The sequence below is a fragment of the Erythrolamprus reginae genome, chromosome 1 (assembly GCF_031021105.1).
Source record: "Erythrolamprus reginae isolate rEryReg1 chromosome 1, rEryReg1.hap1, whole genome shotgun sequence".
Classification (NCBI taxonomy): Eukaryota; Metazoa; Chordata; class Lepidosauria; order Squamata; family Dipsadidae; genus Erythrolamprus; species Erythrolamprus reginae.
Window position 1 is genome coordinate 203,076,444 of NC_091950.1, and position 23,024 is coordinate 203,099,467.

General features: G+C 41.0%; 1 protein-coding gene across 1 annotated transcript; it reads left to right on the top strand.

Moving 5' to 3' along the window:
• The first annotated feature begins 771 nt into the window (after positions 1–771).
• LOC139170046 (uncharacterized protein MCAP_0864-like) lies at positions 772–15,150 on the top strand. The gene is made up of 8 exons (XM_070756797.1): positions 772–810; positions 11,249–11,325; positions 12,083–12,145; positions 12,533–12,559; positions 12,729–12,793; positions 12,979–13,116; positions 13,257–13,397; positions 15,009–15,150. Exons 2-8 carry the CDS (start codon positions 11,269–11,271, stop codon positions 15,148–15,150), a joined length of 633 nt encoding a protein of 210 aa, XP_070612898.1. The 5' UTR covers positions 772–810; positions 11,249–11,268.
• The last annotated feature ends 7,874 nt before the right edge of the window (positions 15,151–23,024 follow it).

A 23,024-nucleotide genomic window follows, 5' to 3' on the forward strand; every position in this document is an offset into this window, starting at 1 on the left:
TTAATGTCCACCAAGACAATAAGCTTGGGGAACTCCACTGCCAGTCCAGCTACCTCCTCGAGTAGTGCAGGCAGGGCTGTTGACACGCAGCTGGGAGGCAGGTACATGAGCAACAAGCCCACCTGAACCCCTAGGTCCAACTTCACAAAGAGGGCCTCACAACCCGTAATCTCAGAAGCAGCGAGCCTGCGTAGGCTGAAGGTCTTTTTCGCTATAATAGCCACTCATCCCCCCCACCTTCCCTGGGGTCATGGCTGGTGCCACACCTGCAACCCAGCTGGGCACATTTCAGAGAGAGGGACTCCTCCTTCTGGGCCCAGCCAGATCTCAGTCACACATGTCAGGTCAGCCTCCTCATCTAGGAGTAAATCCTGGATGAGGAGAGCTTTATTTACAACCGACCTGGAATTGAGTATCAACTGCCTGAGCCTAGGGTCTGAGATTCGCTTGTTGCCAGTACCCCGGGCTAAGCTCATGGGGCCGGAACAAGGGATCGCTTTCAAGCAGCGAGCTCTTGTTCCCCGAGAGCAGCCTACCCCATGTCTCCCATCATATCTGCCTCTCCCCAGCATAACCGGGATATTCCGGCCCTGTGCCACCCTAGATATGGGCTCCTCCACTCCTCCCACCTCTACATTGCAAGAGGGCTAATATCTCTCTGGTCCTTATATTTTACAGGAAAACGTCAGTAATTGAAAAATTAACAAGAGAAAAAGAAGAAATGAAAATGGAGAAAATCACGTTCCAAAACATTGACTTAATGGATAAAAATGAGCAGCTCTGCCGAGACTATTATGAATTGAAATGGAGGTGAGAAATTTTTAGATAGCCACCATAAACTTCCTGGTCCAGAATTTTGTATTAGGTTCTCCTTAACTTAGAAAATTCAGAAAAATCTCACATTATCCTTATTTTAGAAAAAAAAAGAATTATAGCTCATTATAATTTTACATCTATAAATCTAGTAGATAGCCTCATTCAACTCCCACTGCCCACCTATAGATATATACTTTAGGAATGAGAATTTCCTGACATCAAAGCAGTTACCATTATTTTTAACTAAGAATACTTTGTTGTTGGTCCAGTTCATAGCTTTTCGCACGCACATTCCAAGACACTAGTTCCCGTGTTCCCACAATCAGGAATTCCTTTGACCTGCTTGAGCTCTTTTCCCCATGCAGGTAGGTAGGAAAATTTCAATTGTGGGATGAAATCCTGTCAGCTTTTAAATGGATCCTACTGATCTTTTTAGAAAAACCTTCCAGATGAAATGTTGTTTTGAGGGATGGGATCAGATGCAGTTGTCCTTCTTCCTACATAAGGTAACTGGCATCCTGACAAACACATTCCTTGCTACAGTTAAAGTTAATTTGACTTTCCTTTGAAAAAAAGGGGAAATTTTTCCAGATTTATCCTGATCTGAAAATGCCCAGCATAATCGCCAGCACATTTTTGGGGCCCCGCCCATCTGCTCTGTGCACAGGATTAATTGCCATTGTTTTGGGTAGGACTAACTTTTCCTCCAGGGTCTCTGGTGGAGAAGGGATGTCCCAACTGCGTGAGATCTAGCCCCACCTGGCTGGCTCTTTAAGACCAAGAAAGCAGCCCTCTTGCAGGTCTAAATTGAGGTCCCCAACGAGATGAATTCTGTTTTAGCTCAGGGGTTGGAGAGAATCCGCCCAATGGAACAAGGCAGAAATGGACCTTTTTGGGGCCTTTTGGTAAGAATCTGCCTTCAAACTACTGAGTGCCACAAGATCCATCCAGGATGTGCCTTTGACTAGATTGACACAGCCACCTCACCTTCCAGCTGATAGGCCATCAGAAGTCGGGGCAGAGCCGAACTCAAACTTGGTATCTCTGAATCCCACTCACTTTCACGAGGGATCCCTCAACCTCTCACTCCTGGTTTCCACCAGGGAGCTCCTAGCAGCATTGCCAGCAGTGTCTTTCCTACAGAGAAATCATCCAGGCCACTGATTGTCCATGGGGAAGACCGGGGCACTCCGACACTTGCTTGGCATGCTGGGAAGATATCTTAAAGACAAGATTCCATCCTGAGCTCCCAATTTTTCCCAAAATCACTGGATCAAGTGGAAAAGAAGCCTTAAAGGAGGGCTCTTTAATCTTAGCAACTTTAAGACTTGTGGACTTCAACTCCCAGAGTCAGCTATGCTATGTCAGATATGGTGGCTGGAGAGTTCTGGGAGTTGAAGTCCACAAGTCTTAAAGCTGCCAAGTTTGAAGACCCCTGCCTTAAAGGAAAGAAATTACTGCACTTACAGGAGATTGTGGCTAGGAGGGGAGAAGACTCCCACCCTAGCAAACCTCACCTGGACTGCGGCCCCTTTCTAAAGATCCCGACTCATTCCGAGTGTCCTGTCCCCGCCCCCCATTGTAGCCTGCTAACAGGAGGAATCTCTTTCCTTGGGATGCTGCACAGCAGCCGCCACCTAGTGGTCCCTGCCTGCTACTGCAGCCTATCCTGCAAATCGGAGGGGAGATTAAAGGAAACGTTGCCGCCCACGCTCCCCAGGAATTACTATGGGAAACGTTCTCTTGCGCATGTTCCATTAGTCCTCTGACGCTACCGAGAAGGTTGGCTTCTTCTGGGCGTTCTGCGCATGATATAAGAAGACTTCCCGTTGGCTGGAGCGTGGGTGTGTCTCTGTGAGGAATATGCAATGCAAATTGGCCCGGAGCTCAATCCCTGATGGGAAGCATGGCAGGATGACTTGACCCCTTCCTCTCCCTGCTTTGAACTCCTCGGATGTGTGGAGCGCCCCCTGGACGTTGCGCACAGGAATTGTCATGACTTTCAGCCAGTCCTGGGGTAGAGCGGAATCAAACAGTCTTTCTGGATTTCCTCTTTGTTAATTGGGTGGTGTGGGGGGTGGAGAGTCTGCTGCTGCGTTAGTCCCCACTGAGGTGCGAAAATATGCCCCTCCCCCTGAGGAAGGAGCAGTGAATTTTCCCTTGCTGGCACAGCTGGTAGACTGGTCCTGGGGTGTGTGTGGGCATTGGTGTGAGTTTTATTAGGGATGTCTGGATTCTGTAGTGTAGTACAGGCTAGGGAGGATTGCTACTACCGGCTATTACCGGTGGGGTGTGCACGCAGCTTGGATTATCTCATTGTGCATGTGCATCCCCAGCATGATTTGGCTTCCGCGCATGGGCAGGAAGCAAAAAATGTGCTGAAATCTTGCAAGGGAACACGTGTATGTGTGTTTTTGGTGATTTTTAGATGCAAAAAATCACCAAAATCTTGCACGCATGTGCCTCTCCTCACAAGGTTTTGCTTGTCTGCACGAAGCAAAAAAAAATGCAAACAATTAAAGAAAAAAGATGGTGGTAGCCCATAGGACTGGCACCAGAGTGGTTGCCTGCAGGTTGCACAATTTGGTGGCTGCTATTGATGCGCAGTGGCAACCCATCCCTGAGTACAGGGTCTCCAACCTTGGCAACTTTTAAGACTTGTGGACATCAACTCCTAGAACTTCTCAGTCAATTTCAACTCTGGGAGTTAAAGTCCGCAAGTCTTAAAGTTGCCAAGGTTGGAAACCTCTGGTCTAGTATAGGTGTTGGAGGTTAGGCTAACTCTAATGTTCCCCTCCCCTTCTCTGTCTCTGTCTGTCTCTTTCTTTCTCACTGTCTCTCTCTCACACACACACAAAATGACAAATTGTACAGTAGAATTTTAATAACTAATAAATCTAAATGGCGTGCATTGTTATGTCCTTCTTCCACATCTGTAGGAATCCCAAAGTTTCTCTTCCTAGCTAGTACTTCAGTGGGAAGGAGATAGATGCAGTGAGGGGTTATCAAAAATTTTACTACCACACTGTGGGCTTGGCTTATGCATTTCAACATCTTTCAGTGCAAATTGGGTGTTCTGGGGTGGAGTTCCATTTTCGCTACCCCACTGCATCCCACCCCCCATCCGGGCAGTAGCCCACCCCTGATTATCTACTACATAAAGTGTATGTACACACATGCACACACAGCTCTTCTAAAATTATACATATTCAACCTAATTTATTGCGACAGGAAAAACATACCCAGAGCCCAGAAGGGAAAAAAGAAAAAAAAAATCAAAATTTTGCTACCGGTACTGAGTACCTGACCATACCCGTAGGAGCCCATCACTGGAGATAGGTGAACGTTATTACAGGTAATCCTCAACTTGTTACAGTTTGTTTAGTGATCCTATGGAAAGCTAGCACCCAACCCTGTCTTAGAAGAATGAAATATTTGGAGAAATATTTAAAAGGTAGAATATTATATTTCCCTAACGGAGAAACATGCTCTTGGAAAACAGCCCCCACCTTTCTTAATAGCCCCAGCAGGACTGGACCAGCCTATCTACAAGACAAAAGACCTTCAGCCTCAGTGATGCGATTAGCCCTCACAAAAGATCTAACCAAGGGCAAAATCATTCAGCCGTAATAGGACAAGCCCTTTCATTTCATTAGCAAGCTTCAACCAAGCCTGAGACTCAGATAACTTACAAAGTTAACTATGACTGCTGCATAACCTGGGAGTCTGACAAGCCAACAGAATACATTTCTTGCACAGGAACAGGAAGCTTAAGGGCCAGGCCCAAGAGAGGGTATAAATACCTCAATCTCTCTCCTCCATGTGTTGCCCAGGACCTCAAACCCATGTGGTCCTGTTCACCAATAAACCATCTTTCCAATCAGCCTCCATGTTTCCAGTGTCTTTCTCCCCACTTGGAACTGAACCATCTGGATACAGTATTTTGCAGGGGGGAAAACACGCTGGGACATGCACACCGCATGCAAGAGAACCAAAGCTGCGTGTGCAGCACTCCGGTAGCTTTAATAATCGCAATCTGGCCCTGATTATGTCCACATGCCCATCACATCCCACACTGACTTCATGTTGGGGAAGTAGGGCAGGCCATGGCTACCTGCTTATTCGAATGTAACCACATTTTGTGGGTGGGGACACGAGGTTGACATTTGAAAAACAGTCTGGTTGCAAAATATCCATTTCTGACACAGAATTCAGTGTCATGTTCCGTCAGCTGCAGCAAAACATTCTTGTTTGAGGGATACATTCTCATGACATCACCTCCATCTCATTTCACTCTTTTTCTAGAAACTAAACAGACGATTTTAATCGCTTTTTACCAAGTTGGCAGGCACTGTTACCTATAAGCTGCGCAGGTGCGCGCCCGCGCAGCCATTAAAAACCCTCTGCGCAGAAACGTTTGAAGTGGCGCAAAGCCACGCAGTCCCAGATCACTCACTTCTCCAGCCAGCAAAGCCGGCTGCCCGGGAAAGCGGACGCTTTTTAAACGTGTGGTGGCACGTAGAACCATATCAGAGGGTACACAAGACATTGCCCTATGTCAGCTCCAGTGCGTGTGTGTGCGTTGGCCATCTGAGGCTAGGCTAGGGCTAGGGCTAGGGCTGGGCAGGAGCTCTAGGGCTGGGGCTGGGGCTAGTTTCCTGTTCTGTCCTGAGGGACTGATGTCATGTTACCTCATTACAGTTTCATATTGGTCATTTACTTTCATATTCAAAATCCATTCACACTACAAGAAGTCTTCACTTTTGTTCTTCATGTTTTACTATAGTTTTTTGATGTACCCAATTCTCAATGACTTCAACTTACTTCTATGTCTCTGACTGGCCTACTTACTTATTTATTTTTGCCCTTCTCTGCAGACTCAGGGTGGCTCACAACAAAATAGGTACAAAAATACAATGCATAAGAAATCAAAATTTAAAAATCAGATCTAAACCCCCAATACATTAAAACAAGAATCCACACTCATCCCATGTAGATTCCAATCCGTTGGCCGGAGCTAGGCATCACACTCAACGGCCCCAAGCCTGCTGGCAAAGGTGAGGTTTTAAAGCCTTGCGGAAGGCCAGGAGGGTGGGGGCAGTACGAATTCCTGGAAGGAGTTGATTCCAGAGAGCCAGGGATGCCAGAGAAGGCTCGTCTAATAGGCCCTGCCAGGCGGCATTGCCTAGCTGACGGGACCTGGAGAAAGCAAACTCTGTGAGACCTAACCAGCCCCAACTCTCACTTCAACTTGGACGAAAGCATATTATTATGTCTTCTGCCGGGCTTCTCGTTGCGAACCCCCAATTAAGTCCAAAAAGAGAAATTCAAACACAGATGTTTGTAAAGGAACTATTATTATAATATTATATTATTATTATAATTATGCATACTTATTTTCTCCTCAGCCAACAACATGGCATGATTTGCATTCAAAAATACACATCCATTCATGTTGCCAATCAAACACGACATTATTCCCTCAATGTTGAAAAATTTGCTATGGAAGAAGGTTTAAATTATACATGAAAATTGATATGGAGGAGATTTTGTGAAAATTGAAACATTATGATCTAATTAATTTGATGTGATTAAGAATAGTAACAGGCTAAAATGTATATTGGCTAACAGTTTTCTTTCTTTCTTATCATATAAGTAATTGGAATAATTATTTTTTGTTCAGCTGTCAAATGGTAAGGAGGTGGCATTGGTTAATCTATGTATACCAAAATTGCAAAAATGATATACTACAATGTAACTTAAAATTAATGGTATCTTTTTTTCTATACACATGATTAGAGAAGGAAAATTTAAATTTAAAAATTACACCCCCCCAAAAGAAAAATTTACTAGCCTTTCCATTTATTATCGCGCTTATTTCCATCCTATACTGTTCTCATCGCACTCAGTAGCCAAACCTTTCCCTCTAAATGCAGTCCTCATTTAATGACCATTTATTTATTAACAGTTTAGGGTTATAATGAATAAGAGGATTTATGACTGGTCCTCAAGGTAGCAGTCATTGCAGTGTTCTTGCAATGAAATTACAATTGGGTGCTTGGCGCACAATTATGAGAGTTACAGCATCCTGCAATCCTGGGGGCGGGTTCTGAGTTTTTTTGATGCTAGTTCACTCCTTGCTGTGCGGGCGCTTCACACACGCATGCACAGTGCTAAAAAAACCAGCTTACGCGCATGCACAGAAGCAAAAAATAAGATGACAGAACCTGTGGCACCGAGAACTGGAGAAAAGGAGAGGAGAAGAGGAGGAAAGTAGGGAGAGGAGGAAATGAAAGAGGAAAGAAGGAAGGATAATTTTAATTGTAAACGGGGGATAAAATTAATTTTAAAAATTAATTGAGCTGGTATTTTAGAAATAGGCTAAATTCGGATCCCCCATCAGAATCAAAACTGCTGAAACCATTTCAGAGGTAGGACTCTCAGCCAAAAAGCAGATGAGGTTATCATGTATATGAGGAGCCATGGCGATTCTAGGACAAAGGTTTGCCTTAATAGGATAAGTCATGAAACACTCATTGTGATAATTGACTGCTACATACATATATATATCCAAGATCCCAATCCTTGTGCTGAGGGTGTTTAGTTGAGGAGTGGAGGAGTGGAGGCGTTGAGTAGTTGAGGAGTTGAGTTGAGTTGAGTTGAGTGGAGGAGTGGAGGAGTGGAGGAGTGGAGGAGTGGAGGAGTGGAGGAGTGGAGGAGTGGAGGAGTGGAGGAGTGGAGGGGTGGAGGGGTGGAGTGGTGGAGTGGAGGAGTGGAGGAGTGGAGGAGTGGAGGAGTGGAGGAGTGGAGGAGTGGAGGAGTGGAGGAGTGGAGGAGTGGAGGAGTGGAGGAGTGGAGGAGTGGAGGAGTGGAGGAGTGGAGGAGTGGAGGAGTGGAGGGATGGAGGAGTGGAGGAGCGTAGGAGCGGAGGGGCGGAGGGGCGGAGGGGCGGAGGGGCGGAGGGGCGGAGGGGTGGAGGGGCGGAGGAGCGGAGGGGCGGAGGGGCGGAGGAGCGGAGGGGCGGAGGGGCGGAGGGCTGGACGGGTGGACGGGTGGACGGGTGGAGGGGTGGACGGGTGGAGGGGTGGACGTGCTGAGGATCTGAAGTGTGGAATTGCTGAAGTGCTAAGGCGTGAAAGACCTGAGGATCCTGGTAAGGACACAGTTTTGGAAGAATGACCCAGTGGGTCCCACTTTTAGAGAAAGCACTGAGATGTCATTTCCCATCTTGCACCAAGCCTTGATGACACGTTTGCATTCAGCATTTAGTTTGTACATCGAAACTGAGAGGCAGACTTCTTGGTGAATGTGTATAAAATTCTGTTGCTAATCCTGTTGCCAATCCCCATTTTAAAGGCAGATAAATTATAGACTAAATATAGAATACCAAAAAGACATCTGCTATTTGTTGACCTGCATTCTGATCAAACTTTGGAGAGAAAAAGCTGCATATATAAATAGTTGAGCTTGTGATTCATATGAAGCTCTCATCACTATTGCAAATTTTGTTAAGGCAATTGTGATGTCACGCAACCTCACAAAAAGGGTACTGTGAGAAAGCAGCTTGTTGGCCTACTTTGGCAGATTGGCATTTGGGAACAAAGTGAGAACTTTTCCCACACACTAAATCAAAAACATTACCTCTAGAAATTGTTTTGAATATTTCGTGTCTGTTCTGCTATGAAAGAGAAAAATATTCTTTGAATTGAAAGGCTCTTCATGGGGAACATTCACAGCCAAGTACTATGATAGATCCATGATAGTTCAGCAGGTCCATGGTTACATCCCCTACACAGAAGGATTCACATTTTTTAAACCATGTTACTGTTGATGTTTCCTTTTACAATCTGTTAATGTTTTATTTCACTTAGTTACCAAGTATTGCCTTTAGGTAAGGCAAGCCACATATAAATAGAAAATGTGTTTCATCAGACACTGAAGTCTGCAGGAGATACGCAGATAGGCCGATGGGAGATGGTCTTTTCCTGCATCATCTCCAGAGTTTACAAGGCAGTCTTGAGGCAGCTGCATTTGGCTACAGCTCTGTCTTTATAAAATCCATAGAACACTTATTTTAGTATGGTCTTTAGGGGCCCATGTTGTTATGGTTTAGATTTTAATTTACCAGTCACATTTTTCATTATTGTGTCTATTCGTCTAGATCTTTTAGGACAGAAATATTATTTATTTGCTTATCTTTTTATGTTACTTATGTTCAACACTTGTCCTAAAGGAAAGGTAGCCAGATTTTAACATTGGTAAAGCAGGACACCATTGACCGGGGGTGTTTCTTGATTAAAAATTTGGTCTATATGGAGCAACAAAAAGTTTCATAGAACACGAAAATAGTATTGCAATATATATATTTTAATTTTAAGTACAATTTACAAATATAATACATTAAAAAGTTATGCATAGTATTATTTTATTCTTTGCCATATTTAATGCCATATAATGCTCGCTACTATTTCAGCCATTATTTTCTTTTTTATTTTCCTGTATGTTCTGGAACCTCAGAAAGAAAGCAGGTTTTTCAAGTTCCGTGCTAAGTAAAACTTCTTCCATATTTTTAATAGTTGTCATCCTGTTAGTTTCTGTTTCTTGCATTTTTGCCTCCATCTTTTCACTCTTCTCTTCTATTTCTTTTATTTTTGGCTCATTCTTTGATAATGTTTATTGAATAGACTCTATTTTCCCATCCATTTTGACTACTCTATCCTCTACTCTTTTAATATTACCCCTCATATCTTCCATGTTTTCTGTCATCTTTTCATAATTTTGATTGATTGATTGCTGCATCCTTACCATGGATTGGAATGTAGTCGCTGAAGACATCAACATTTTACTACATTCCAATACAAAACTGGCAAAAAGCCAGTTTTAAATTAAATATTTTAAATATTTCCAGAATATAACTCCAATTAACCATATACTTCTATTATATTTATTTAAACTATTTAAAAAAAGAGTTGCTATGTGTCAGGTTTGTCTATTAATATCTCTGCCTCTCAAATATTGAATAGTTAATGTAATTAAAAATTAAAGATCTAATAATTAATAATAATAAGAAGCAAGCAATCTATCACTATAGTAGGTAATAAAGTAAATCAATCAATGACAGTTCATTTACAAAGCAATGTTAAATAAAGTAGCCAATAAATAGTTAAGTAATTTTGATTAATCAGGTTTGATCAGTATTAATATTAATTCTATATTTAATATGGAATCAATTGTAAATGAATTTCAGAAGAGGAAAGAGAGAAATAGGAATTAGGATATACCTAGACAGTTTTACATTGATTATTAAATAAGATCAGTTTTGAACTCTTAATGTTATTAAGTTAGTTAAGAACCCAATTGTCTTCTAATTAATGTATCAGTCTGACCCAATCCTAAATTAATTCAACAATGTTCCTTATTGGTCGTCAAGTTGCTTATAGTTCTAATCCGTTTATATCCAAATTAATAAACCCACTGAGCAGGTGATACTCCCTTTATTTTCAGCATGGGGCTTCCAGTTTGCCTAGTCACCTCTAAGTCTTCTGTTCTTTCAACTTGCACAAAACTTCATATACATTCAAAAACACCACCTTGCCCTTTGCTATTCAAACAGCTCGTCCGGAATGATTCCCAAGTAGGTCTAAATCTGGTATTAGGAGGAGGGAGTCTGTGGCTGGTCTCCTATCTCCGAGCTCTGATTTCCGATCTCCAATCACCCGTCCGCCACTTCAACTCTTTCTCCTCACCCATCTTCCAAGTCCTCACTGTTCCTGATGAAATGCAATGACTGCTGCGTTGCCCCTTGGAACTCCCGATCAAATCAAATACAATCAAATCAATCCAACCAGACAGCATCAAGGGCTCCTCTCTCCAAGTCATTCTACTATTACCACCTCTCACTCCGAACCTTCCCACAAATCTGCAATCCCCATCCGTTTTAGTCCCTTATTTGGCTTATTTTGGCTGTTATTTCTTGCTTCCCTTTTAAGTGTCAGGTAGCTGCATCAGCTGTGGTCCTGAGGGTATTTCTCACTCTCTGGGGGATCACCTTAACGCCACAGGAAGTTCCTCTTTAAGTTGTGGAGGCTCTCCAAGCTGCAACCAAAAAAGCTCAAAAGCAGAGAACAGACCTGGAGTTCACTGGAGGCTGCCCTGCCATGATGCGATGTCAAGTTGGAAGTAAAAAAAAAATAATCAGGACTTTTTAAAAATGCTGCGGGATGTGGGACAAATTGTTAAAAATTGGGACTGTCCTGCCCAAAAGTGGGACATCTGGTCACCTTACCTAAAGGATCAGAGTAGAGGAATTAGAGGGCAAATATAATTTTAAAATTATGTGCTATTCTGGACACTGTCTCAAGTTTACATTCCAATTTTGGAAATAAAAATGTCAAGGCTGTTCTGCATTCTCACCTATTACTTTGTCTTCTAGTCTCCATTACTGATTTTGCGATGGAAAACAATTTGTTGACAAAATTAAGAGAAAAGATGAAACGTCTCGAAAGGGAGGTAAGAGAAAACATTTGTTCATACGCTGTCACAGTAAATGTGTGATGAAACATATAGAAATTTTAGGCAGGTAGCTAGGTAGCTAGGTAGGGATAGATAGATAGTATATATATATAGAGAGAGACAGACAGACAGTCAATCAGACAGACATATAGATAGAAAGAACAGTAGGTAGTTGGAGAAACACAGATAGACAGACAGATAGAATATGAATTGTGATTTCTGTTTATCCTCAGTTGACCGTTTAGGTTTTTGTTTTGACCTTTGAAATACATAGTTAGCTTGCATTAGCAACCCAAGAAAGCCAGTTTGGTATCGTGGTTAAGGCATCACCCTGCGCACCCAGAGACCGACATTCCTTGCCCCACTTTAGGCACAAAGCCAAGTGGGTGACCCTGACCCAGTCACCTTTTCTTTCCCTAGAAAGGAGGCAACACCAAACCACATCTGAAAAATCTTGTTAGGAAAACAGCAGGAACTCATCCAACCGAGAAGAGACTGGACTTTCCTTTTTCTTTGCTTGGGTTTTTTTTGAAAATTTTTAGACCGTAATCCAAGAAGTTTCTTCAGTTTTGGAAGAATAGTAAAATGTTATTTTTTTCAGTAGTGTGAATTTCCAGGCATGTGTCAAAGATTAGATGGCAGAGATATAGTTGGTACCCCAGATTTTAAGAGGAAACAATGTTTAATATCATTTAGAATTGTTGATAGAAAAATTAGTGTCTCTAATCACTGTCAATTTGCTTTTTAAAAATAGGATATTTTGTCTCCGGATGAAGAAAGTTCGAGACTTCCTCTTCTAGCACAAAGACATGCTGAGGTATATAATGTATACTTGCAGCTCACCTTAGAATATAATTATGAGAAAAATGAAAATAAATGATTTTTTCACAATTGGTAATGGTTAATAATGCATGTGCAGCATATTTTATGTAGTATATATGTTCGCTTTATATTTCTATTGCATATATGAAATCCATACACACATCTATACAGACTAGTTTATTTGTAATTTCTGTAAAAGAATGGCAATTATCAGAGCTCATGCTAATTCTTGGTCGGTTCCTTCGTTGCTACATTAGCTAGCTTCTTTGGCCACATACAATACCAATAGCAGTGAAATAAAATTTAGATGATTCATAATTGTTTTGAACCACTGTGTTTTACATTTCCTAAAGAAATTAACTAAGACTACTTTTTTTTCTAGCCCAGCATAAAGTTGCGTTCCCATCAGGTAAGCAATCTAGTACATAAGGAACCTGTTGAGTGTGCATGACCGAGACATAGTTCATATCATAAAAAGAGGGGGGAAAGCCCAGTGTGACTGATTGGGTAGTGAGGGGTAGCAAGTGGGCTGCTACGGAAATATATTCCTGACTTATGATCTATTTTGGCTTCTCTAGATTGTTCAGACAAAAGCGCAAAGATCTGATGCTGATTTGAACAGAGTGAAGGAGCAGAATTATATGTAAGTCTTCACATAGTTCATCAAATCTTTGCACAATCCTCTTAAGTTCACCCTGTCTGTATGACATTCATAATTTCATAAGGTATTTTTAATGTGTATTTAATAAAAAATGAATAAAAAGGTTGATAATTCAAGTAAAAAAAAAACCTGGGGGCTAATTTCTCTCTGGTCTTCATTATTTGCAGCATGACAATGAAAATTTCTAAACTGCTGACTGAAAAAAATGAATTAGAAATAAAAAATAATGAACTTTTTGAGGAAAATAAGAAACTTTGCAAAGAAAAAAATGAAATTTCGGAAGACTTTGAAGAAAAGTTGAGGAGGTGAGAAAATTTTAGATAGCAACCCTGACTTTCTCATCGTTTCTTCAATATTTCAATTAGTTTTAATTTTAAACAAGTTTTACAATTTGAGTAAAAAAACCTAAGGGGGCTAACTTCACTCTGCTCTTGATATTTTACAGGAAAATTACTTCGGAGAAAGAAGACGAGATTCAAAAAATTATAAAAGAAAATGAAACTCTCAGCACAAAAATTAAAAAAGATGCCATGGAGAAATTAGAGCTCCTCCACAAAATTAATGAGTTGAAAGAAGAACTGCATAGGTGAGAAATGTTTATTTTTATTTTATTTATTTTATTTATTGGATTTATATGCCGTCCCTCTCTAAGGACTCGGGGTGGCTTACAACATATAAAAACATATACAATAGAAATACAATAGCAAATCCAATTAAATTAAAACTATAGAGACAATCTAAAAACCCCAATTATATTAAAAATCAGTCATACCCATTCAAACAACAGCCATACAAACATTTCGTCGGCCAGGGGGACTGAGATCTAACTGCCCCAAGCCTGGTGGCATAAATGAAGTGGGGGGGGGCAGAGCGAATCTCCAGGAGGAGCTGATTCAGAAGCCCCCACAGAAAAAGCTCTTCACCTACGCACCACCAAATGACATTGTCTAGTTGATGAGACCTGGAGAAGGCCAACTCTGTGGGACCTCACCAATTGCTGGGATTGATGCGGCAGAAGGCGGTCCCACAAGTACCGCCAAGTACCGACGCCATGTATGGCTTTATAGGTCATTACCAACACTTTGAATTGTGTCCAGAAACCAATCAGCAATCAATGCAATCCACGTAGTGTTGGAGAAAGAGGGGCATGTCTAGGAATGCCCATGACCATTTGCACGGCCACATTTTGCACAATTTTAATTTTCCAAACACTCTTCAAAGGTAGCCCCATGTAGAGAGCATTGCAGTAGTTGAATCTCAAGGTGATAAAGGCATGAGCGACTGTGAGTAGACTCCCGGTCCAAATAAGGAGGATTGAAGCCTTGAAATCAAGCCATAGCAGAAAATGATCTGACCATGACAAAGGCAACATATTTAAGACCCTTAATTTCATATCATTGCTCAACTGCTCTGTGGGGAATACCATGTCAGGAGCATGCCCCCCTCATGAGTTGCACCCTAAATTACTTCAGTCAGGTCCAACTCCTACACCAATCCAGAGGATTCTCCGAGCAACAGGTTAATGTCCACCAAGACAATAAGCTTGGGGAACTCCACTGCCAGCCCAGCTACCTCCTTGAGTAGCGCAGGCAGGGCTGTTGACATGCAGCTGGGAGGCAGGTACATGAGCAACAAGCCCAACTGAACCCCTAGGTCCAACTTCACAAAGAGGGACTCACAATCCGTAATCTCAGGAGCAGCGAGCCTGTGTAGGCTGAAGGTCTTTTTCACTATAATAGCCACTCATCCCCCCACCTTCCCTGGGGTCGTGGCTGGTGCCACACCTGCAACCCAGCTGGGCACATTTCAGAGAGAGGGACTCCTCCTTCTGGGCCCAGCCAGATCTCAGTAACACATGTCAGGTCAGCCTCCTCATCTAGGAGTAAATCCTGGATGAGGGGAGCTTTATTTACAACTGACCTGGCATTGAATATCAACAGCCTGAGCCTAAGGTCCGAGATTCGCTTGTCGCCAGTACCCCGAGCTAAGCTCATGGGGCCAGAACAAGGGATTGCTTTCAAGCAGTGAGCTCTTGTTCCCCGAGAGCCGCCTACCCCATGTCTCCCAACATATCTGCCTTTCCCCAGCAAAACCGGGATATTCCGGCCCTGTGCCACCCTAGATATGGGCTCCTCCACTCCTCCCGCCTCTATATTGCAAGAGGACTAATATCTCTCTGGTCCTTATTATGTTACAGGAAAACGCTAGTATTGGAAAATTTTACAATAGAAAAAGAACAAATGAAAAGGAAAATCGAGAAACTCAAGCGTGTATCTGCTGAAGTGCTAAGGCGTGAAAGACCTGAGGATCCTGGTAAGGACACAGTTTTGGAAGAATGACCCAGTGGGTCCCACTTTTAGAGAAAGCACTGAGATGTCATTTCCCATCTTGCACCAAGCCTTGATGACACGTTTGCATTCAGTATTTAGTTTTTACATCGAAACTGAGAGGCAGACTTCTTGGTAAATGTCTATAAAATTCTGTTGCTAATCCTGTTGCCAATCCCCATTTTAAAGGCAGATAAATTATAGACTAAATATAGAATACCAAAAAGACATCTGCTATTTGTTGACCTGCATTCTGATCAAACTTTGGAGAAAAAAACCCTGCATATATAAATAGTTGAGCTTGTGATTCATATGAAGCTCTCATCACTATTGCAAATTTTGTTAAAGCAGTTGTGATCTCATGCAACCGCACAAAAAGGGTACTGTGAGAAAGCAGCTTGTTTGGCAGATTGGCATTTGGGAACAAAGTGAGAACTTTTCCCACACACTAAATCAAAAACATTACCTCTAGAAATTGTTTTGAATATTTCGTGTCTGTTCTGCTATGAAAGAGAAAAATATTCTTTGAATTGAAAGGCTCTTCATGGGGAACATTCACAGCCAAGTACTATGATAGATCCATGATAGTTCAGCAGGTCCATGGTTACATCCCCTACACAGAAGGATTCACATTTTTTAAACCATGTTACTGTTGATGTTTCCTTTTACAATCTGTTAATGTTTTATTTCACTTAGTTACCAAGTATTGCCTTTAGGTAAGGCAAGCCACATATAAATAGAAAATGTGTTTCAGCAGACACTGAAGTCTGCAGGAGATACGCAGAAACTCCGCTGCTCTTGAGAGTGAACTATTAGGCCGATGGGAGATGGTCTTTTCCTGCATCATCTCCAGAGTTTACAAGGCAGTCTTGAGGCAGCTGCATTTGGCTACAGCTCTGTCTTTATAAAATCCATAGAACACTTATTTTAGTATGGTCTTTAGGGGCCCATGTTGTTATGGTTTAGATTTTAATTTACCAGTCACATTTTTCATTATTGTGTCTATTCGTCTAGATCTTTTAGGACAGAAATATTATTTATTTGCTTATCTTTTTATGTTACTTGTGTTCAACACTTGTCCTAAAGGAAAGGTAGCCAGATTTTAACATTGGTAAAGCAGGACACCATTGACCGGGGGTGTTTCTTGATTAAAAATTTGGTCTATATGGAGCAACAAAAAGTTTCATAGAACACGAAAATAGTATTGCAATATATATATTTTAATTTTAAGTACAATTTACAAATATAATACATTAAAAAGTTATGCATAGTATTATTTTATTCTTTGCCATATTTAATGCCATATAATGCTTGCTACTATTTCAGCCATTATTTTCTTTTTTATTTTCCTGTATGTTCTGGAACCTCAGAAAGAAAGCAGGTTTTTCAAGTTCCGTGCTAAGTAAAACTTCTTCCATATTTTTAATAGTTGTCATCCTGTTAGTTTCTGTTTCTTGCATTTTTGCCTCCATCTTTTCACTCTTCTCTTCTATTTCTTTTATTTTTGGCTCATTCTTTGATAATGTTTATTGAATAGACTCTATTTTCCCATCCATTTTGACTACTATATCCTCTACTCTTTTAATATTACCCCTCATATCTTACATGTTTCTGTCATCTTTTCATAATTTTGATTGATTGATTGCTGCATCCTTACCATGGATTGGAATGTAGTCGCTGAAGACATCGACATTTTACTACATTCCAATACAAAACTGGCAAAAAGCCAGTTTTAAATTAAATATTTTAAATATTTCCAGAATATAACTCCAATTAACCATATACTTCTATTATATTTATTTAAACTATTTCAAAAAAGAGTTGCTATGTGTCAGGTTTGTCTATTAATATCTCTGCCCCTCAAATATTGAATAGTTAATGTAATTAAAAATTAAAGATCTAATAATTAATAATAATAATAACAAGCAAGCAATCTATCACTACAGTAGGTAATAAAGCAAATCAATCAATAACAGTTCATTTACAAACCAATGTTAAATAAAGTAGCCAATAAATAGTTAAGTAATTTTGATTAATCAGGTTTGATCAGTATTAATATTAATTCTATATTTAATATGGAATCAATTGTAAATGAATATCAGAAGAGGAAAGAGAGAAATAGGAATTAGGATATACCTAGACAGTTTTACATTGATTATTAAATAAGATCAGTTTTGAACTCTTAATGTTATTAAGTTAGTTAAGAACCCAATTGTCTTCTAATTAATGTATCAGTCTGACCCAATCCTAAATTAATTCAACAATGTTCCTTATTGGTCATCAAGTTGCTTATAGTTCTAATCCGTTTATATCCAAATTAATAAACCCGCTGAGCTGGTGATACTCCCTTTATTTTCAGCGTGGGGCTTCCGGTTTGCCTAGTCACCTCTAAGTCTTCTGTTCTTTCAACTTGCACAAAACTTCATATACTGTACATGCAAAAACACCACCTTGCCCTTTGCTATTCAAACAGCTTGTCCGGAATGATTCCCAAGTAGGTCTAAATCTGGTATTAGGAGGAGGGAGTCTGTGGCTGGTCTCCTATCTCCGAGCTCTGATTTCCGATCTCCAATCACCCGTCCGCCACTTCAACTCTTTCTCCTCACCCATCTTCCAAGTCCTCACTGTTCCTGATGAAATGCAATGACTGCTGCGTTGCCCCTTGGAACTCCCGATCAAATCAAATACTGTACAATCAAATCAATCCAACCAGACAGCATCAAGGGCTCCTCTCTCCAAGTCATTCTACTATTACCACCTCTCACTCCGAACCTTTCCACAAATCCGCAATCCCCATCCGTTTTAGTCCCTTATTTGGCTTATTTTGGCTGTTATTTCCTGCTTCCCTTTTAAGTGTCAGGCAGCTGCATCAGCTGTGGTCCTGAGGCTATTTCTCGCTCTCTGGGGGATCACCTTAACGCCACAGATACACAGGAAGTTCTTCTTTAAGTTGTGGAGGCTCTCCAAGCTGCAACCAAAAAAGCTCAAAAGCAGAGAACAGCCCTGGAGTTCACTGGAGGCTGCCCTGCCATGATGCAATGTCAAGTTGGAAGTAAAAAAAATAATAATCAGGACTTTTTAAAAATGCTGCAGGATGTGGGACAAATTGTTAAAAATTGGGACTGTCCTGCCCAAAAGTGGGACATCTGGTCACCTTACCTAAAGGATCAGAGTAGAGGAATTAGAGGGCAAATATAATTTTAAAATTATGTGCTATTCTGGACACTGTCTCTCAAGTTTAGATTCCAATTATGGAAATAAAAATGTCAAGGCTGTTCTGCATTCTCACCTACTACTTTGTCTTCTAGTTTCCATTACTGATTTTGTGATGGAAAACAATTTGTTGACAAAATCAAGAGAAAAGATGAAACATCTCCAAAAGGAGGTAAGAGAAAACATTTGTTCATACGCTGTCACAGTAAATGCGTGATGGAACATATAGAAATTTTAGGCAGGTAGTTAGGTAGCTAGGTAGGGGATAGATAGGATAGATAGATAGCCAGGATAGATAGATAGATAGATAGATAGATAGATAGATAGATAGATAGATAGATAGATAGATAGATACAGACAGTCAATCAGACAGACATATAGATAGAAAGAACAGTAGGTAGTTGGAGAAACACAGATAGACAGACATACAGAATATGAATTGTGATTTCTGTTTATCCTCAGTTGACCGTTTAGGTTTTTGTTTTGACCTTTGAAATACATAGTTAGCTTGCATTAGCAACCCAAGAAAGCCAGTTTGGTATCGTGGTTAAGGCATCACCCTGCGCACGCAGAGACCGACATTCCTTGCCCCACTTTAGGCACAAAGCCAAGTGGGTGACCCTGACCCAGTCACCTTTTCTTCCCCTAGAAAGGAGGCAACACCAAACCACTTCTGAAAAATCTTGTTAGGAAAACAGCAGGAACTCATCCAACCGAGAAGAAACTGGACTTTCCTTTTTCTTTGCTTGGTTTTTTTTTGAAAATTTTTAGACCGTAATCCAAGAAGTTTCTTCAGTTTTGGAAGAATAGTAAAATGTTATTTTTTTTTCAGTAGTGTGAATTTCCAGGCATGTGTCAAAGATTAGATGGCAGAGATATAGTTGGTACCCCAGATTTGAAGAGGAAACAATGTTTAACATCAACCCAAGTCATTTAGAATTGTTGATAGAAAAAATAGTGTCTCTAATCACCTTAGAATATAATTATGAGAAAAATGAAAATAAATGATTTTTTCACAATTGGTAATGGTTAATAATGCATGTGCAGCATATTTTATGTAGTATATATGTTCGCTTTATATTTCTATTGCATATATGAAATCCATACACACATCTATACAGACTAGTTTATTTGTAATTTCTGTGAAAGAATGGCAATTATCAGAGCTGATGCTAATTCTTGGTCGGTTCCTTCTTTGCTACATTAGCTAGTTTCCTTGGCCACATACAATACCAATAGCAGTGAAATAAAATTTAGATGATTCATAATTGTTTTGAACCACTGTGTTTTACATTTCCTAAAGAAATTAACTAAGACTATTTTTTTTTCTAGCCCAGCATAAAGTTGCGTTCCCATCAGGTAAGCAATCTAGTACATAAGGAACCTGTTGAGTGTGCATGACTGAGACATAGTTCATATCATAAAAAGAGGGGGGAAAGCCCAGTGTGACTAATTGGGTAGTGAGGGGTAGCAAGTGGGCTGCTACGGAAATATATTCCTGACTTATGATCTATTTTGGCTTCTCTAGATTGTTCAGACAAAAGAACTTCTTAAGGAAAATAAGAAACTTTGCCAAGAAAAAAATGAAATTTGTGAAGACTTTGAAGAAAAGTTGAGGAGGTGAGAAAATTTTGGATAGCAACCCTGACTTTCTCATCGTTTCTTCAATATTTCAATTAGTTTTAATTTTAAACAAGTTTTACAATTTGAGTAAAAAAACCTAAGGGGGCTAACTTCACTCTGCTCTTGATATTTTACAGGAAAGAAGACGAGATTCAAAAAATAATAAAAGAAAATGAAAGTCTCAGCACAAAAATTAAAAAAGATGCCATCAAGAAAGTAGAGCTCCTCCAAGAAATTAATGAGTTGAAAGAAGAACTGCATAGGTGAGAAATGTTTATTTTTATTTTATTTATTTTATTTATTGGATTTATATGCCGCCCCTCTCTAAGGACTTGGGGTGGCTTACAACTTATAAAAACATATACAATACAAATACAATTGCAAATCCAATTAAATTAAAACTATAGAGGCAATCTAAAACCCTCAATTATATTAAAAATCAGTCATACCCATTCAAACAACAGCCATACAAACATTTGGTCGGCCAGGGGGACTGAGATCTAACTGCCCCAAGGCTGGTGGCATAAATGAAGGGGGGGCAGAGCGAATCTCCAGGGGGAGCTGATTCAGAAGCCCCCACAGAAAAGGCTCTTCACCTACGCACCACCAAACGACATTGTCTAGTTGATGGGACCTGGAGAAGGCCAACTCTGTGGGACCTCACCAATTGCTGGGATTGATGCGGCAGAAGGCGGTCCCACAAGTACCGCCAAGTACCGATGCCATGTTTGGCTTTATAGGTCATTACCAACACTAATTGTGTCCAGAAACCAATCAGCAAACAATGCAATCCACGTAGTGTTGGAGAAAGAGGGGCATGTCTAGGAATGCCCATGACCATTTGCACGGCCACATTTTGCACAATTTTAATTTTCCAAACACTCTTTCTTCAAAGGTAGCCCCATGTAGAGAGCATTGCAGTAGTTGAATCTCAAGGTGATAAAGGCATGAGCGACTGTGAGTAGAGACTCACGGTCCAAATAAGGCCGCAACTGGTGCACCAGGCAAACGTGCCCCTTGCCAGAGCTGAAAGATGATGTTCTTTCCCCCCCAGAGTAATGGACCAGCAGATGGGAGTATCCTCTGAAAGCTTTCTGGGTCCATCAGGTGCCTGGGAAGGAATCCCCTAATCAATTCCATCTCCCTGCAGAGGAGGATTGAAGCCTTGAAATCAAGCCGTAGCAGAAAATGATCTGACCATGACAAAGCCAACATATTTAAGACCCTTAATTTCAGATCATTGCTCAACTGCTCTGTGGGGAATACCATGTCAGGAGCATGCCCCCCTCATGAGTTGCACCCTAAATTACTTCGGTCAGGTCCATGGTTGCCATGGTGGCCATAAACTCCTGCACCAATCCAGAGGATTCTCCGAGCAACAGGTTAATGTCCACCAAGACAATAAGCTTGGGGAACTCCACTGCCAGCCCAGCTACCTCCTCGAGTAGCACAGGCAGGGCTGTTGACACGCAGCTGGGAGGCAGGTACATGAGCAACAAGCCCACCTGAACCCCTAGGTCCAACTTCACAAAGAGGGACTCACAATCCGTAATCTCAGGAGCAGCGAGCCTGCGTAGGCTGAAGGTCTTTTTCGCTATAATAGCCACTCATCCCACCTTCCCTGGGGTCGTGGCTGGTGCCACACCTGCAACCCAGCTGGGCACATTTCAGAGAGAGGGACTCCTCCTTCTGGGCCCAGCCAGATCTCAGTAACACATGTCAGGTCAGCCTCCTCATCTAGGAGTAAATCCTGGATGAGGGGAGCTTTATTTACAACTGACCTGGCATTGAATATCAACAGCCTGAGCCTATGGTTTGAGATTCACTTGTCGCCAGTACCCCGAGCTAAGCTCATGGGGCCGGAACAAGGGATTGCTTTCAAGCAGCGACCTCTTGTTCCTCGAGAGCAGCCTACCCCATGTCTCCCAACATATCTGCCTCTCCCCAGCAAAACCGGGATATTCTGGCCCTGTGCCACCCTAGATATGGGCTTCTCCACTCCTCCCGCCTCTATATTGCAAGAGGGCTAATATCTCTCTGGTCCTTATATTTTACAGGAAAATGGCAGTAATAGAAAAAATTACAACAGAAAAAGAAGAAATGAAAATTGAAATTGAAAAAACCACATTCGAAAAAATTGAAAATATTGATAAAAATGAGGAGCTCTGCCGAGAACACTACAAATTACAGTGGAGGTGAGAAATTTTTAGATAACCACCAGAAACTACAGAGGAAAGGCTTGTAAGTCTTCACATAGTTCATCAAATCTTTGCACAATCCTATTAAGTTCACCCTGTCTGTATGACATTCATAATTTCATAAGGTATTTTTAATGTGTATTTAATAAAAATTGAATAAAAAGGTTGATAATTCAAGTTAAAAAAAACCCTGGGGGCTAATTTCTCTCTGGTCTTCATTATTTGCAGGAACACACTGGAAATTTCAAAACTACAGAATGAAAAAGAAGAATTACAAATAAAAATTAATGAACTTTTTAAAGAAAATAAGAAACTTTGCGAAGAAAAAACTGAAATGTATAAGGAGTTTGAAGAAAGCTTCAGGAGTTGTTTGCGTTTGCGTCGAGGCTTGTAGACCAGTGATGGGCAACCTTTTGAGCTTATTGTGTCAAAATTTGCCAAAAAACCGAGCATAACTCGGGTGGTGTGTCACCTTGAGGAAAAAAACATAATTTTGTGCTAAAAGTGTCTGGTAACCGATTCCAGGCACTCCAAATTTCCCGTTCATAGTGGCACTCCTCTTGATTCTCCAAGCGGCACCTTTCTACATTCTCAAGCTTTGACCTCAAGTCAACAAACAAGCTTCTCCGAGTCTTATTTTCACTTTGTGGAATAGTCCCCGGACTCTTTTTTTAAAAAAAAAAACTCCTGCAGGAGAGGTAGGGGCGCCCTTGCCCCAAAGACTCACTGAAACGGTGAATTCTCACGTGAATTGCAGGTTATTTCCAGAAGCCTGAGACAGATATCCTTGCAAAGGTTTGACAGAAAAAGCAAGCAAAGAGCAAACTTCAAAAGAAGGGAAATGACGGGAGG

Excerpts from the sequence above, each read along its gene's own strand:
- LOC139170046 (XM_070756797.1), top strand. The coding sequence starts at position 11,269 with ATGGAAAACAATTTGTTGACAAAATTAAGAGAAAAGATGAAACGTCTC. Across the intron at positions 12,560-12,728 it reads TAAAGTTGCGTTCCCATCAG|ATTGTTCAGACAAAAGCGCA; the intron begins GTAAGCAATCTA and ends TGGCTTCTCTAG. Across the intron at positions 13,117-13,256 it reads TTTGAAGAAAAGTTGAGGAG|GAAAATTACTTCGGAGAAAG; the intron begins GTGAGAAAATTT and ends GATATTTTACAG.